The sequence below is a fragment of the Talpa europaea genome (genome assembly GCF_964194135.1).
Source record: "Talpa europaea genome assembly, chromosome: 6".
Lineage (NCBI taxonomy): Eukaryota > Metazoa > Chordata > Mammalia > Eulipotyphla > Talpidae > Talpa > Talpa europaea.
The window spans coordinates 17,572,123-17,587,092 of record NC_140072.1 but is presented as its reverse complement, the minus strand read 5'-3'; the positions used below and the strand labels follow the sequence as shown (position 1 = coordinate 17,587,092).

General features: G+C 48.8%; 1 protein-coding gene across 1 annotated transcript in view; it reads left to right on the top strand.

Moving 5' to 3' along the window:
* XDH (xanthine dehydrogenase) overlaps window positions 1-1,185 on the top strand; it is a gene marked incomplete at both ends in the record, with an annotated part of 49,809 nt that extends 48,624 nt beyond the window's left edge. Inside the window, one exon of the mRNA XM_084235834.1 lies at window positions 1,135-1,185. Coding sequence (XP_084091960.1) covers window positions 1,135-1,185 — 51 coding nt within the window. The remainder of the gene's footprint in view (window positions 1-1,134) is intronic.
* Window positions 1,186-14,970: the final 13,785 nt, after the last annotated feature.

Below are 14,970 nucleotides of genomic sequence, written 5' to 3'. Positions count from 1 at the left end.
TCTGTGATTACTATGGGCCATGCCGGGGCTGAGGACAAGTAGGGGCCCTGGGTCCTTCTAGGAAGCCAGCTGATTGTGTTATATGTGGTGAATGGGACTACCTTGGAGCTATATGTAGCAAAATGGAATTCCTTTGGGCAGCCACTGTGAGAAGGGGCTGGCAAGGGATGGTCATGCTGAGACAGGCCTTCCATGTTGGACCCGAGAACCAGCCAGCACTGCACACACACTCAGCTCTGCCGTTGCCTTTGCAAGGCAGCCTCTGTTGAGTTGGCAGAACCAGTTCTTCCTGAGACCTAGCTGCATTTCCTCCTGCGTATTTGATATAAAATGTAATAGGCCTTTGGGTTTAGAGGTGAAATAGGTACTCATGGGCTCAAAGTGTTTCAGGATTGGGGAGGGTACATAGAGCCCCCAGGACCTCAGTATTGAGGATGAGGCAGTGGTGGGTCCCCAGTCAGGCTAGCCCAAGTCTGCTAGTAGCTTTAGCTATGGAGTGAGAAGCACACAGACCATGTGTGGGGGTCTCAGCCCAGGAGGATGCCCACAGCCCTGTAGCACCATAGCCCAGAACCTTCCCTGCGTGGCCTTCATGCAGACAGTCCCCCAAAACCTAGTCCCTGACAGGAGGGTTGCTGCCTGGCTCCTATTAAACTTGCACAGATTGCAGAATTCACTCCTTGAAACCATCTGATGCAGAGCTCGATGATTTAACAAGCCCCTCCGAGTCCCCAGACCTAAAGCAAAGATTCTAATCCAAGCTCCATTGCTATGTCACAACACGCCAGTGATTTAAAATCCCTGCAGCAGATTAGCATGACAGCTGACTGCATCAAGCAGCAGTGCTTTTAAAGGACTCTGCGTCCCATGTGGGAAGGGACCATGTCTGCCTGGTCTCCTCTTCTGTCCAGAGCCTGCCGCACAGGAAGTGCGCAACAGGAATAAGCCAATGACTAGGACATGAAGGGGCCCTTCCCTGGGGGCAGCCCCGGTAGCTGCCACCACAGAGTGGTGCTTGGTCTTGGAATGGTGGTTGGCAGTGGTGGGAGGAGGTATGTCAGAGGAGGTGAAAGGGGCATTATATCCCTTGCTCTGGGGAGACCCTGCAGTGAGTTTTCTCTCTTTCCTTCCTAGTGTGATACTCCTGTGCCAGAAAATTGTAAACCTTGGTCTCTGAGGGTCTGAAGAGAAAGCCTTCAATGGAGCCTTCTTGTGTTACCCTGGAGCTTCCTTCCATGGAGCAGGGAGCATGCCTTGCAGAACACGAATCTATAATGTTGAAGGATGAGAATACTATGATTTGTCAAGATGGCAGTTGGGAGAACATTGAATGCATTGGGAGATTTTGATCAAAAATGTGATTTGCAAGCATAATGATGAACAAATTCAGAACTTTTAGGCCTAAGTGGCTTATATGCAATAAGGATCATTTCATGTCTGTTTTAATCGTGTATTTGAGATAGATTTAGGAAGTGCTTGTTCTGTGTCCCTACTCTGTGGACAGCCTGCAAACCTTAAGTGTTCATGGGGTCTGTGCTTCCAAGAGGATTCCCACAAACCTCCAGAGCCTTAAACCAAAGTTACTCTCAATCTGTGTGCCTTCCTCCAAGAGCCTTGTCTGTGGCAGCTCCTGCCTCCATGGTTGGCAATGCCACTGTTGCCACCATTGCTCGCCAGTAATTGGATGAAATAAAGAGTGGCTGTACTGTGGATGCTCACAAATAGAGTACGTAAGACCCTCTTCCCCTGTGCGCTGGACTGGACAGTCAATGACGGGTAAGATCGGGGCCAGACTAAAGAAAGCACTGGCCAGCCTCATGTCTGTGACTCCTGACGACCTAAGACAGGCGCAGTCCCCGAGGGGCTTCATCATAATAAACTTTGGCGTTCAGATCAAACAAGGCCTACAAGCCTATAAGCCCAATCTAGGCAATAAGCTTGCAGTAAAAAACCCCTTCTTTGCTTGAAAACAAGGCTGCTAAGAGCGTTGCCTACAAACAAGCCTGATGGAATTACCTACAAAGCAGTTTAACCATTAACCAGTTAATCATTGTTTCTGAATAAGTAGTAACTTAGCAACTTGTCCATAATTAATTTTCTTACCTGACTTTTTCTATATATGTAAAATTCAGTTTCAGGAAATGTAACCACATATGCTTAGCAACTTGTAAACTATTAGCTAGAAAATTGTATTCTATGCCTAGGTAACAAGAAACATTGTTATGCTGGGAAAATAGATTTTGTGTGACCTAATGCCTTTTGAAAATGTATAAATATGCGTAATGATTTGAGCAAATTACACTCAGATTTTCACTCTCCCTTGAGTGTGTCTGTGTGTCATTCTTTCTTGTCCCCCGCCCTAATTCCTTTGACCACCTTTTGCTCGTTCTCACTCAACCCTGAGACTGTCTCGATCTCCCGCCACCGCTGAGCTGGTCTGCGGCACTTGTCTTCAAACCAATGAGCATATTATCACCTCAGATCCATACACAAAATTTATAGTGAGACAATGGGATGTGATTCAGCCCTCGAACCACCTTTGCATCATTGGAGAGAATGCAGAATGAAACAAATCAAGGTTAATTGGATCCTGTCTTGTGAAGCTGCATAAAATGAGATTATTCTGTAACACCAAAAGCCAACCAACCAAATGATTGAGCAACTACAATGGGCAAGATTTCTCCCTCTTCCACCTTTGTGCATTAAAAAAAAAAAAATTAAAAAAAGTTTAGTTAAGAAACCTTAATTTAAGGGCAGAGTAATTTCCAGCTGGAAATGATGCTAACCCAATCAAGATCAGGCAGGAGATAAATAGGTGCGGAGCCTGGGGTTTCGCCCCTGCTATGTCTCTATCTTGTAACCTTGGGCTGCCACTTTCCTCTTCTGAGCTTCATTTTACTAGAATAATCTTTAAAGTCTTCTCTGGCACTAAAAGTCTATAAATACATGACCTGGAAACTCCAGTTATATAAGGGATCTGCAGCCGTCAGGCTTGGCTCCCGTCTACGCTGTGAGGTCTGAGCTCATGATCTCTGCTTTGATTTCCCCCAATTTCCAGAGGTTGGGGTAGAGAACAGGAGAAAGACAAATGTCCCTTCTCGGTGCTCCCTCTGGTGAGTTTGTCACTGTGTAGTGTTGGGTGGATGATGTAAAATTGTTATGCAATTTCGCTGTATAAATCACCCAGCTATTACTGGACAGGTCCAAGGTTCTGGTCACAAAAGAAGGATAGTGAAACAATGTGGTTGAGTTCGACGCTTAATGTCACTAATAAATGGAACTGTCACCTGTCTGGCATGTGAGACATGCTTATTAATGATCTCACTAAATGCTAATACCTGCCTGTAATGGCAGGAAGACATGGAGCAGGATCTCTATGATCCGAGCAGACGGTGTAAAGGAGGAGAGAGTCCTAGAGAGCCCTCAGTGGCTTTTGCAGGCTTTTATTGGGATTTACCAGGTACACAGCAGGCAGGGTTGCCAGCAAGTCTTCACTCTTTCTGGCTTCTCTCGCCTCTCTGGCCTTCTCTCGTGTTCTCTCTGCTTCTCTGTTCTCTGCTCTCTCATTCTGCTTCTGTTCCTCTGGCATCCCCGTGATGCCACCCTAAAAGCCCAGTATCTCAGCACAGATGAATCCCACCTACATATGCCACACCCTACATCAGGCATGTATACAGGACCACAAGGATCCATCATCAATCCTAATGGTGGGAGGCAAAAAAGCCTGATACCTTTTCACTTAACCTACACTGCCATATCTTAGCCAGTCTTCATTTTGAGAGACCATGAAGACCAAACATTCAGACCCTCACACTGTAACACACATGCATGTGCATGCGTACACACACACACACACACTCCCTATGCATATTCTAGATAAGCTGACTGTTTTCAGTATGAATAAAGCTGAAGGGCCTTAGACACACTAAGGGGGTGCAGGGGGGGAAGGAGGGGCAGGGAGAGGAAGGACTAGAGTCAAAATAAAGGGGGGGGGGTGCAATTGTATGGGGAATATAACCATAAAGAAAATGCATGCATTGTGCAAAGATGAAAAATGATGTAAGAATTATATAAAATAAAATATTAAAAAAAAAAGCTGAAGGGCCTTAGAAATCGGATCAGAATTTACACGGACATATACACAGATCTCTTTAATTGATTTTCTGGAATATTCTGGGGCATAGTACAACATTGGGACCTAACCTGTTTTTTCAGTGAGGACCTAAGGGCTGAGCAATGACTGCGAATTCCCTTCTGAGTTTGGTACAGTGGCAAGGCCGAGTGGTTATGAAAATTAAAGTGCTTTGTGGACAGGTATATCACTGTGTTATTCCGTGGTGATGTCCTCCTCAGATACCAGGCCTTGTCCTGCTGTCTTTTCATCTGTAAACTGCCTCATCTCTAGAGGGGCCCTGGGCCTGGTGTGCCAACGGGACGCCGCTGAGGCCTGCAGGTTTGCACTGGAACCTGCAGAGGGCGGTGGAGGACTAGACATGAGCCGATCTTCTGCGCGCCCAGCTGCCCTGCATCTGTGGTCAGCGAGGGGAGCTGACACAGGATCTGAGCATACCCAGTGCCTTCAAAGCTCTCTCCAAGAGCTGGGTTTGAAGCTGGCTTTCAAATAAATGCCTCTTTTTTTTTTTTTTAAAGATTTATTCATTCATTTGTTTATTTGTTTATACATACAAACATACATACAAGCACTGGGTACAGTCAGAAGCACGGGAGGGTGAGAGAATTCACCAGAGCCAGAGCGGGGAGCAGAGCAGGCAGAGTGACGAAGTACACTGCTGAGGGGAGCAGCGGGTGGCAGGAGAGGTCTGCGCGCCATGTGGGACCCTCCTCTGGTGGCCGGGGAGCAGCTGGGGATCAAACCGGCGCCGCAGACAGCTTCGCAACCCAGCGCTCAACCGCTGTGCTACCGGGGAGGCCCTGAAGCTGGCTTTCAGATTGACAAAAATCTGTCTCAATGGAGCTCTCTGAAGACATGGGTGAGCCATGGGAGTCTAAGCTGCAGATAAATTGCCTGGGGTGGGGCTGGTGCTGGAGTGAGTAGGGAGAAGCCAAGTCTTATTTTCTGAGCATGTGCAACTTGCCAGTTGCTAAATTTAGCATTTTGCTTACAGGTTCTCATTTAATTCTCTCTGTGGCCTTAAAAGTAGCATTTTAGTCTTTGTAGCCAGGAAGGACAAGCCCTCCTCACGGCCTACGGATGACCACTAGGCTGTGCAGGTGACACCTGTGTACACCCCAGTCCACCAGCCTGTCATAGGGGACACCGCCGAAGCAGGTTCACCCAGGCTGGAGGAGGCACCAGAGTGCCCATCTCTTCACCGTAAGCAGGATTAGGATTCTCACATTGGCGTGGACAAGCTGCTGACCCTCACCCTGCTCCAGAGCTGAGGTGGCTGGGAGGCCAAGATGAGGACAGGATGGATGCAGATGGTGGGAGGAGCCCCAGGAAGGGGAGAGGACCGAAATAGTCCTAGCTGATTGATTCATGACTGGAACATCCCTCAGCTGGGTTATTTTTAGCTCTAGCCCAGGGGAAGCCTGAAAACCACTCCATTTGTGCCTATTTTGGATCCCGGGGATAAGGCTATTCTGAATGTGCAGCTTCCTTGACCCGTTAGGCTTGAGGTCTCCCTGGAAGCCCCGAGGCCCTTATTTCCTCTCTGTTCTGAGTTGTGGGAGCACATGTTGTTAAGCAGGGGTCAGAGCCTCTGACAATCTTGCCACCTGAAACAAAGCAGCACACCTATGGGAGTGGAAATTCAAGGCCCTTTGGGGTTGGCATTATCTCTGCCCCTGAACCAGCCCTGGCCTTGCATCCCTTCTCCTCAGCCCAACTCAGCATCCCATGGATGCTGGAAGAAACTTGGGGACTATCAAGCTCAAGTTCTTTGTTGTAAAGCTGAGAAACGCAGGTCCAGAGGGGTCACGGATGTGTCTTGGGCCCCACGGCCTATAGTGAGAGAGCTAGGCTTGAAGCAGGAGGCCTGGCCCCTGGTCAGACTTTTTATTTTTTATTTATTATTTTTTTAAGAATTTTTTTTAAAGATTTATTTATTCATTTACACAAGAACTGGAGTACAGGCCAGATGCGTGGGAGGGTGAGAGGATTCACCAGAGACAGAGCGGGGAACAGAACAGGCAGGCTGACGAAATACACTGCTGAGGGGAGCAGTGGCGAGGCAGGAGAGGTCTGCCGCGCCATGCTGGACCCTCGCCGGCTGGCATCGAACTGGTGCTGCAGAGACTGTGGACAGCTTCACAGCGTGGCGCTCAACAGCCTGCGCCACCAGGGGAGGCCCTGGTCAGACTATTTAGACCAAATTATACATCACTGGTCAAGTGAGCCTTCTCTTCTGCAACCTTTGGGTCAGATTCCCCAGGGATATAACAGATACCAAGTTATACCGGTTGGGAAGAAGATATGGAGAGCTGGGAGCCCAAGATGGCGCAGGGGTAAGGAGGGACAGCTGTCTACTCTCCTAGGACGGCGTACTAAAATGGGATTCATTCTTAAGCCCCTGTGTAGGGTAAGGAAAAATGTCAGGCTTTTCTGCCCTCCCACCATCAGGATAGATGAGGGAACCCTGTGATCCAGAATGCATGCCTGATGGCGGGCACCTGAAGTGGGTACACCTGCTCTAAGACTGTGCTTACAAGGGCGGCGTCATGGGGATGCCAACAGAAGCCAAGAAGCCGAAAGAGAAGCAGAGAGAGATCACCGGAGAGCCCAGATAGAGTGAAGACTTGCTGGGGGCTGAGTGGACTGCCAGCCTCCCGGCCCCCCCAGCACCCCTGCCTGCATATGCCTGGTGAACCTCAAATAAAAGACCTGCAAAACCCCTGAGGGCTCTGACTCCTCCTTTACCCGGTCTGCTGGATCAGAAAACCTGCACTGTGCCCCGTTCCTGCCTTTACACCCTGTTAGGTAAATGAAGTTTAAAATCTGACATTCTTCTACTCTCACCAGGGCTGAGAAGCATGAGCACGGGCTAAGGGCGCCTGTAGTTATGGGCACCTGGGCCAGGGAGCAAGGCGCGTGCACATGTAAATGCTTACACCTGTGCCTAGAGCAGAGGGATGGTGGCAGAGGCGGCTGCAGGACCATGGGGGCCACTCTGAGACTGAGAACGTCAGAGAGGTAAGAGCGCAAAGTTTGTGGGGCTGGGAGGCTTGGCTTCCTGCCTGCCGCCCAGACCTCTGCCAGCCCAAGCCTTCCTCCCACCATGCCAGCCTCCCTGCCTGGTAGGCCTGAGCATTAGAGGCCTGAAAAATTTATCGAAGGCTCTGGGACTCTCTTTATTCATGTGGCGAAAGCACAGTGAGGCTACCCTGTGCAGGCTGGCACTACAGCCCCCCTGGGGGGGAATAAGAGGAAATGCAAAACATCTCCTTTTCCAAGGGAGGTGCTAAATCATCTATGCCAGGCTGGTAGAGGGGTGGCTGGAAGCTGATTTTGCCACCTTTCACTCCTATCTCAGGGGGGAAACAGCCTTGAAATACAGATTTGGAGAGATTGGAGAGATGATTTCTTTGAAGATAACAAGCTGTACATACGCCCTGCTAAAGAGGAGATCTATGTATACAGAGAGAGAGAATAGGCTTGTACCCAATTTGGTGGCTTTCCACCCACCAGGGCAGGGGGCACGGGAGCTTCAAGTGGGCCACGTAGAGACCCAGTCTCTGAGAGCTGCCTGAGAAGCTGTGGTTAGATCAGCCTGAGGCAGCAGGGCAGTAATAGGAAGGGGGAAGAGAAAACTGCTTTCCAAAGCACAGGGGGTGGGAAGATGCAGGAATGAGTCAAACTTGACCTTAAGAGGACGTGGGACATGGGGGTACATGGGGGACAGGGACCTGGTTGGTCACAGGTAGTGGGTCTTAAGCCAGGTGGGGCCAGCGCCTGTTATTCCATCTTGGCAGGGAGACAAAAATGATTGATGAGAGACCGAGAGCCCAGGGAAGTGCCTCCAGATGCGCCATATTTAAGACAGGGAGCTCTGCCTCCAGACCTCACCAAAGCTGTGTGGAACTGAGAAAGGGCCGACCCCACAGCCATAGGTGAGCTGAAAACCCACACAAGCCAGGCCCCAACACTAGCTGCTGGTTGGAACCCAGAGGGGGGATCCAGCGATTGGGAACCCAGGGGGAAATCTAGACCAAGGGCACAGGGAAGTGCCCCCCCAGTAGCGCTACATCTAAGACAGGGAGATTTGTGTCCGGACCTCGCCAAAACTGTGTGGAACTGAGAAAGGTCTGTCCCCACAGTCAGAGGTGAGCTGAAAGCCCACACGAGCCAGGCCCCACATCTGGCCTTGAGTTGGAACCCAGCAGGGGATCCAGCAATTAGGTGCCCAGGGTTGATACAGCCACTGCCAGAGCAGTCTGAGGGACCTCAAGACCCACCTCTGGTATGAAATAAATACAGAGGGAGTGGATTTCCAGGGGTAGTGCCCATCAACATATCCTTGGTACCACGCCTTACTGGAATTCTGGCGTAACAGTATTGGACTTGATTGGGCCACTAGTTTCTGACATCCCAGAGGAGCACACCAAAGAGATGCCAGCCAGCACCAATGACACAGTGTCCCAACAAATAGGACAAATTAGAAAACAAGCAGCAGGAAGAAGAAAAACTACAAGCAACCAAGCAATCCCTCAGGGAAAAGAAACACCACAAAAAGAAAATCGCCCACTGGATTGCAACAACAGTGACTTGGAAGAACTTCTGAGCCTTCCAGATAGAGAATTTAAAATGGCCATGATTAAAAAACTGAAAGAAGTCATAAAGGAAAACAATGATAAGGGAAAAATAATCAATGATCAGAAGAATGAAATTGAGTCTCCCTAAAGAGGGACGTGAAAGAAACGCAGGAGATCAAAGGATTAATGGAGGAGCTAAAGAACTCAGGGATGGAAATCCTCTTACTGGAGATTCCTTCTCCATAACGACGTGTGCTGGGGGTCCTCTACTTACTGTGACCTGAGACTCAGTCTAACAAGGTCCAGGGTATGCGATTGGTTGAACTTGACAATACCTTGGCTTTCTCCTGACTCTCAATCCTCATCCACGGCCATTTGTTCCACCCTCACAATAATGGGTCCAAGTGTCCCCAGTCTCCTGTACTGTTCCCTTGAATGTCCTCTTTTCCTAAGGCAGCAATTGGGCACAAGAGTGGCCAGAGTTGCCTGCCATTGTTGGGGTCTTATACTTTAATGTTTCACCTGGGCTCTAAAAAAATGATCTATTTTGTTCAGATAGTAGAACTGAAACAACATTTTAGAACTGGAAGGGGCACTCAGGGCCTTCCCAGCTCCGTGGTCCTCAGCTGGGGAGTGATCGACCCTGAGGGCTGTGTTCTTTTCTGGAGGCTCTGGATGTGGCTCTGCTCCCAAGCTCATTCAGATCCTTGTGGGGGTAGGACTGAGGTCTGGTTTCCTGCTGGCTGTCAGAAGGGGTCTGTCTTTGCTCCTAGAGGTTGTCCATATTCTGCCTCATTTTTTCCATGTGGCCCCTCCAACAGTGGGAGCTGAGCCTCTCCCATGCTTTGAATCACTCTGAATTCCATTGCCTCTGACTCCAGCTGGAGAAAGCTCTCTACTTCTAAGGACCTGTGCCATTAGTTTGGGCCCACCTGCATCATCCTGGGAATTCTTCCTGCTTTCAAATCTGTAACCTACATTACACCTGCAAGTACCTTTTGCCACGAAATCTAACATACTTGCAGGACCCAGGGATTAGCAAGGGGACATCTCTGGAGAGACAGCCTCCTGCTTGCCAACGATGAGTCGAGCTAACATCTGCTGAGACAGGCCAGAGGGCTCTTTGGGCAGGGAGATAGAAAGAGCAAGACCAGGGGGGCAGGAAGCCCTGTGCAAGTGAGACTAGCCAGGCTTGCTTAAGATGTAAACTGTCCAGTTTCTTTGAAAGGAAGAGAGATGTGTGAGTTCCTGGACAGAACTAGACAGAACTAGACTGAGAGTTAGACATGGGGTGGGCAGTACCGAGCCCCTTGCCTCAGTTCTTGCAAATGCAACTGCTGGTGTAGCATTTCTTGCGTGTACTTTGTTCCTCAAGATTTAACCGCGTAAAGCTGGGCATCGTCAATAAAGAACTTTACATATTGTTGCACAAAGTCCTTAGCAAATCAGAAGACTGTAATAATGATCAACCATAATCCTGTCAACACTTTGTTGTTTTGTGAGATGCTTTTAAAACCTAGCAATATATCCCGTGAGCTTTCCATGTCCATGAATATTTTTCCTCCAAGTTATTTCGAATGGATACATGGTTTTCTGGTGTCAGGATGGCACCAGGGTTTATTTAATCAAGCCTCCAATGGTATTTGGCTCATTTCCAAGTTGTCTTACCCTCATAAACAAGGCTGAGATGAATATAGCTGAGGTTGTTTTTATGGACACGTTGAGCAGGATGTCAGCAGACTCCCAGCAGGAATGCAGAGAGGAGCCTGGTGTAGTCACAGCTGTGAGGGTGCACGGCCCCTGTCCCAGCCTCTGGGGGGGGGGCCTTGCCGCACCCCCTCCATGTATTGCTTTGTTGTTGATTTCATCCAGCTGCACCCCAGGGCTCCACTTGGGACCCTTTTAATCCCAGGGAAAAGGTGCGATGCTGTGGCATGAAGAGGGGGTAGAGGTTGAGGCTGGGGGTGGGGGGGAATGTGGGAACTCAGCTGAGTGCAGGGACCCACAGCATGGGGAGTTCTGGTGAGAGTTGCTGCCAGGAAGATGGGGCTGGAGCTTCCTGGGACCCTCTGTTGGAGGTTGTTTCCTTTGGAAGGAAAGGAAAGGAAGTGGCCAAAGGCATGTTGTTTCAATAGGATGAAGGGAGCGTGAGCACACTACAGGCTACGAGGAGACAATGAAAATATTTGTGTTTTCTCCGCTTTATCCAATTCCTGCTTCTCTGGTTTCACCTCAACACTTCATCCCCTGCGTCCAGCTCTGAACTAACAGGAAACTCTTGAAGCTGAACTCATGCCTCATTACTGGGAACATACAGTCGGTCTGATACCGCTGCCAGTCTGCTTGGGCTCGCTGTGGAGCCACAATAAACTAAATGGACAAGGATGAGCCAACTGTAAGTTTCCGTTAAAGACCAAGATGAGTTTACAAATTTAAAATCGTGACTGACCTAAGACAGTAACGATGGTCCTCTGAGTAGTGACAGCTATGGGGACTCCAGCGACTTTTGCAGACATGTGTCCGGAGGCCCACAGGGTGACTCACTGCGGAGCTGCCTGCCTCTGGAAGGCGACGGAGTGGGATCCACTCTGTGTAAACTTTTAATGTGAGTTTGTTCCCCAAATAACAGTTTGCATAATAACTCACTAAGAAGGTATTAGGTAAATAATCTTCAAACATAAAAATGAAGTTTTAAACAGATTAAAGGGAAGCTTGGTGAGGACTTGTCAGAAGAACCCTCCCAACACTCTGTGGGGCTAACTAGTAGACATTGAGGAACCTAGACCTTGAGCAACAAACTCACTTGAGCTGGTTATTAAAATGTAGCCTCCAGGCATGCCCTCTAAGAGATTCCATTAAATGGGTCATGGGTGGGGCCCAGAAATCTGCATTTTAAACAAGCACTGGGGAGAATGCTGATTCAAGGAGTTCACTGATACAAATTGAACAAGAATGCCCTAGAAAGGAGTGGGTGCTCTGCTGCGCACCTGCTGTTAGAGCATTTCCAGAACTGGAGTGTGGCTTTATGAGTTGTGGGGGCAGTCAAGCTGGTTTCTCTAGCCAGGGAAGGGTCCAAACCAGAGAGCTCTTTATGTTGGAGAAATCTTTTGGTTTGACCCTTGAGTTACAGCAGCTTACAGGGTTAAGTCCTCTTAGAGGGGAGGGACTGAGAGACAAGAGATTTAGAGGCCCAGAAAGGCAGTGTGAGAGGACCCCAGAAAAGACCGGAAGGGCATAGGGGGAGTGGTAAAGAAAAAGAAATGCCCATATACCTGGCACCAGGTGTGTACCTAGGGCTAACTTGTCTCATTCACCACTTGCTACAATGCTCTGAGCTAGGCAAGAGCACCCCACTTGCACATGGAGACATAGTGGCATGGGAAGCTTAACTATCTACCTAGATAAGCACTACAGGAGTCAGGATTTCATTCCAGGACCATCTGGCTCCTGAGGTCTTGTTTTTTTGACTCATGCTTTGAAAGGCCAATAATCAATGTGCATCTCCCCATCCATCTATACACATACTCGTTATTTCATTAATTCACCCACCATGAATGAATGAACTACTAAGTGTCAGGCACTGAAATAGGGACCAGGGAATGATCAGCAAACAAAAAAGACACTGTCCTCAGCTTAATAGAAAACATATACATAGGCTACCATACATATCACTATAATTTTGCGAAGAGTTATAAGCACTAAAAAGGAGAATTGCAGGCTTTCTAAGAATGAAAGCAGGGCTCTTAATTTAGACTTGAGGATCAGAAAAGGTCCCTGTGAGAATGTACTATTTTAGCTAAGACTTGAAGGAGGGGTAAGAATTAGCCAAACTTGAGTATGGGGAAGAATGTTCCAGAATTGCATTGTCCAAAAGAAATTTTCTGTGAGGATGGACATTCCATATCTGTGGTGTCCAATATGGCAGCCAAGTCTGGTGAATACTTGAAATAAGTCTATTGTGACTGAGAAGCTCAGTTTTTCATTGTATTTAATTTCCATTATAGTGACCTTGAACAACTCAGGGGTTTATGGGCACCTACCCCTGTGCAGCTGAAAACCCTCATAACTTTTGATTCCCCAAAAGCTAAACTACTATCAGCCTATTGTTGACCAGAAGACTTACCTATAACATAAATTGCCCATTAACACACACTTTATAAGGCATATGGGCTATATACTATATTCTTACGAAAAATAAGCTAGAGGAAACAAATTGTTATTGAGAAAATCATAAGGAAGAGAAAATACATTTATATATTTATTTAAAATATCGGCACATATAAAGCAACCTGCGAAATTTAAACCTGTATTGTTCTAGGGTCAGCTGTAAATTCAAGTAGTGCCTTTTGGACATTGTATTGGACACACAGGCGTGGGGCAAAGGGCATGAACTGGGAAAGGGTTTGGCAGTTCCAGGAGCCTTGAGTGTTGTGGTGCAAGGGGCAAATGGGCACAGCACTTGGAGGCCTCATAAAGGGCTTCTAGTCCAGCAGTGGGGACTTGTTGGAGGGATTTGAGAAGAGCGGTAACTTGGTTAATTTTATGTTTTAAGATCAGTCTGCACTGTGCAAAAGAAAAGGGACATCAAGGGCAGAGGATTGCAGAGGGGGTTCAACCTTGTGGGGAGCTGGGGTCAACAGGGGACAAGCATGTCTGGGGAGAGCCTAGTGAGCAGAATAGACTGTCCTGTGGGACTCGATGGTGTCTGTCCTAAGGAAGGTGCAGGTGATCTCCCTGCTCAGGGGACATTTAGCTGTAATCTTGTCCAGGGCTTACACCTTTTTCTGCCTGTTTCCATGGCTGCCTTCCTGTGTGGTCATATGTGTCCCCAACCCCATAGTCTCACTCCCTCTCTCACATCCCCCCGACCCCCCAGCAGTGGAGTGTAGACTCTGATCATGTTCTACACACACACACACAACACACACACTCACACAACTCACACCTTCACACCACACACACACCACTCACACCCCCCAGCCTGTTCCCCGGGGTAGATGCTTTCCTTTTCACCTCAAGGCCTCCCCAGGGAGGATCCACCCAATATGCAGTCAGGTCCTAGGGTGCTGACAAGCCAAGAAGACCTGGCAAGTCAGTCCTGGAGGATCCACTGGAGAAGAAAATGCAACAACTTTCCCATTTGGTGGTAACAACAGGTTTTCCACTTTTATTTATTTTTTCATTAGTCTTCTCAGCTCTGAGGAAAAACACAACAGACCTTGGTTGGTTTATTTTCTGAGTAAGAATCAACAGCCTGCCTGCATTGTTTTCTTCTGGGGCCTTCCAGGCTCCACAGACAGTGCTACCTCCTGCAGCCCTGACCAGGGCCTCTCAGCGCAGTGGTGTGCAGGCCCATGGCCCGAGCTCAGTGTCCTTGTTCCCTTCTGGGGCTGCTCCAACCTGTCCCAGGGCTGGGGCCTCATGCTCTGATGAGTGCTTGGAGATCGGCCTGGGGCAGGCAAGGTGGGGGCTCCGGTTATCATTTTCTGTTTTAGGACAATCAGTGGGGTGGGAGTTCCTGGCTCTGTGTGTTTATGGAAGGACATAGGGGTTCTGAGAGAGGAAAGTGAGGGGCTGACCTCCATTCTGTGGGCCCTTGGGAGCCTAGAGGTACCTTTCCTCTCCTCTGAGCTTGCCCCAGACCATTATGAAGGAGGGGAGTCTGTGAGCTGTGAGGTTAAGAGACAGGGACCTGGCAGCCTGGCTTCTAATCTGGGCCGCCATCCCTGCTCCTGCCCAATCTGCAAATATTTCCAGAATGTCCTTTGTAGGCACAGCTGTGCTTTCCTCAACCTGGGAAAATTGCTAAGCCCTGGGCCACTTAAGGTGAGAATTGAGAGACAGTGCCAGTCTGGCTCCTGACGCCCAGGAGCACCCCCTAAATGCTTATGAAGTGAACCATCATCCTGGCCCATACCCTGCCCAATCAGTCTGTGGGCTTCTTTCAATCCAGCCACCTGTAATCCCCCAGGCCACGGGCAGCTCCCCCCGTCCCCACAAGGGATGTCCTGGCCATGAGGGCCTTAGGAGGAGGCCTGCGCACGACTGACCATCTCCCTCCCCACCAGTCTCAGGCCTTCTGGATACAAACATTTTTTTTCCTTCTGGATATTTTGGTAGGATACTAGCCCGTCTGGGCACAGCCAAGATATTTTACCCAGTAATCCTGCTCCTGGCAGACAGGTGTGAAAAGAACAGACAGCAGACATCAAGGTCTGCTGATTTAATTACTGCTCTCCAGAGCAGCTGAGTTTTGGT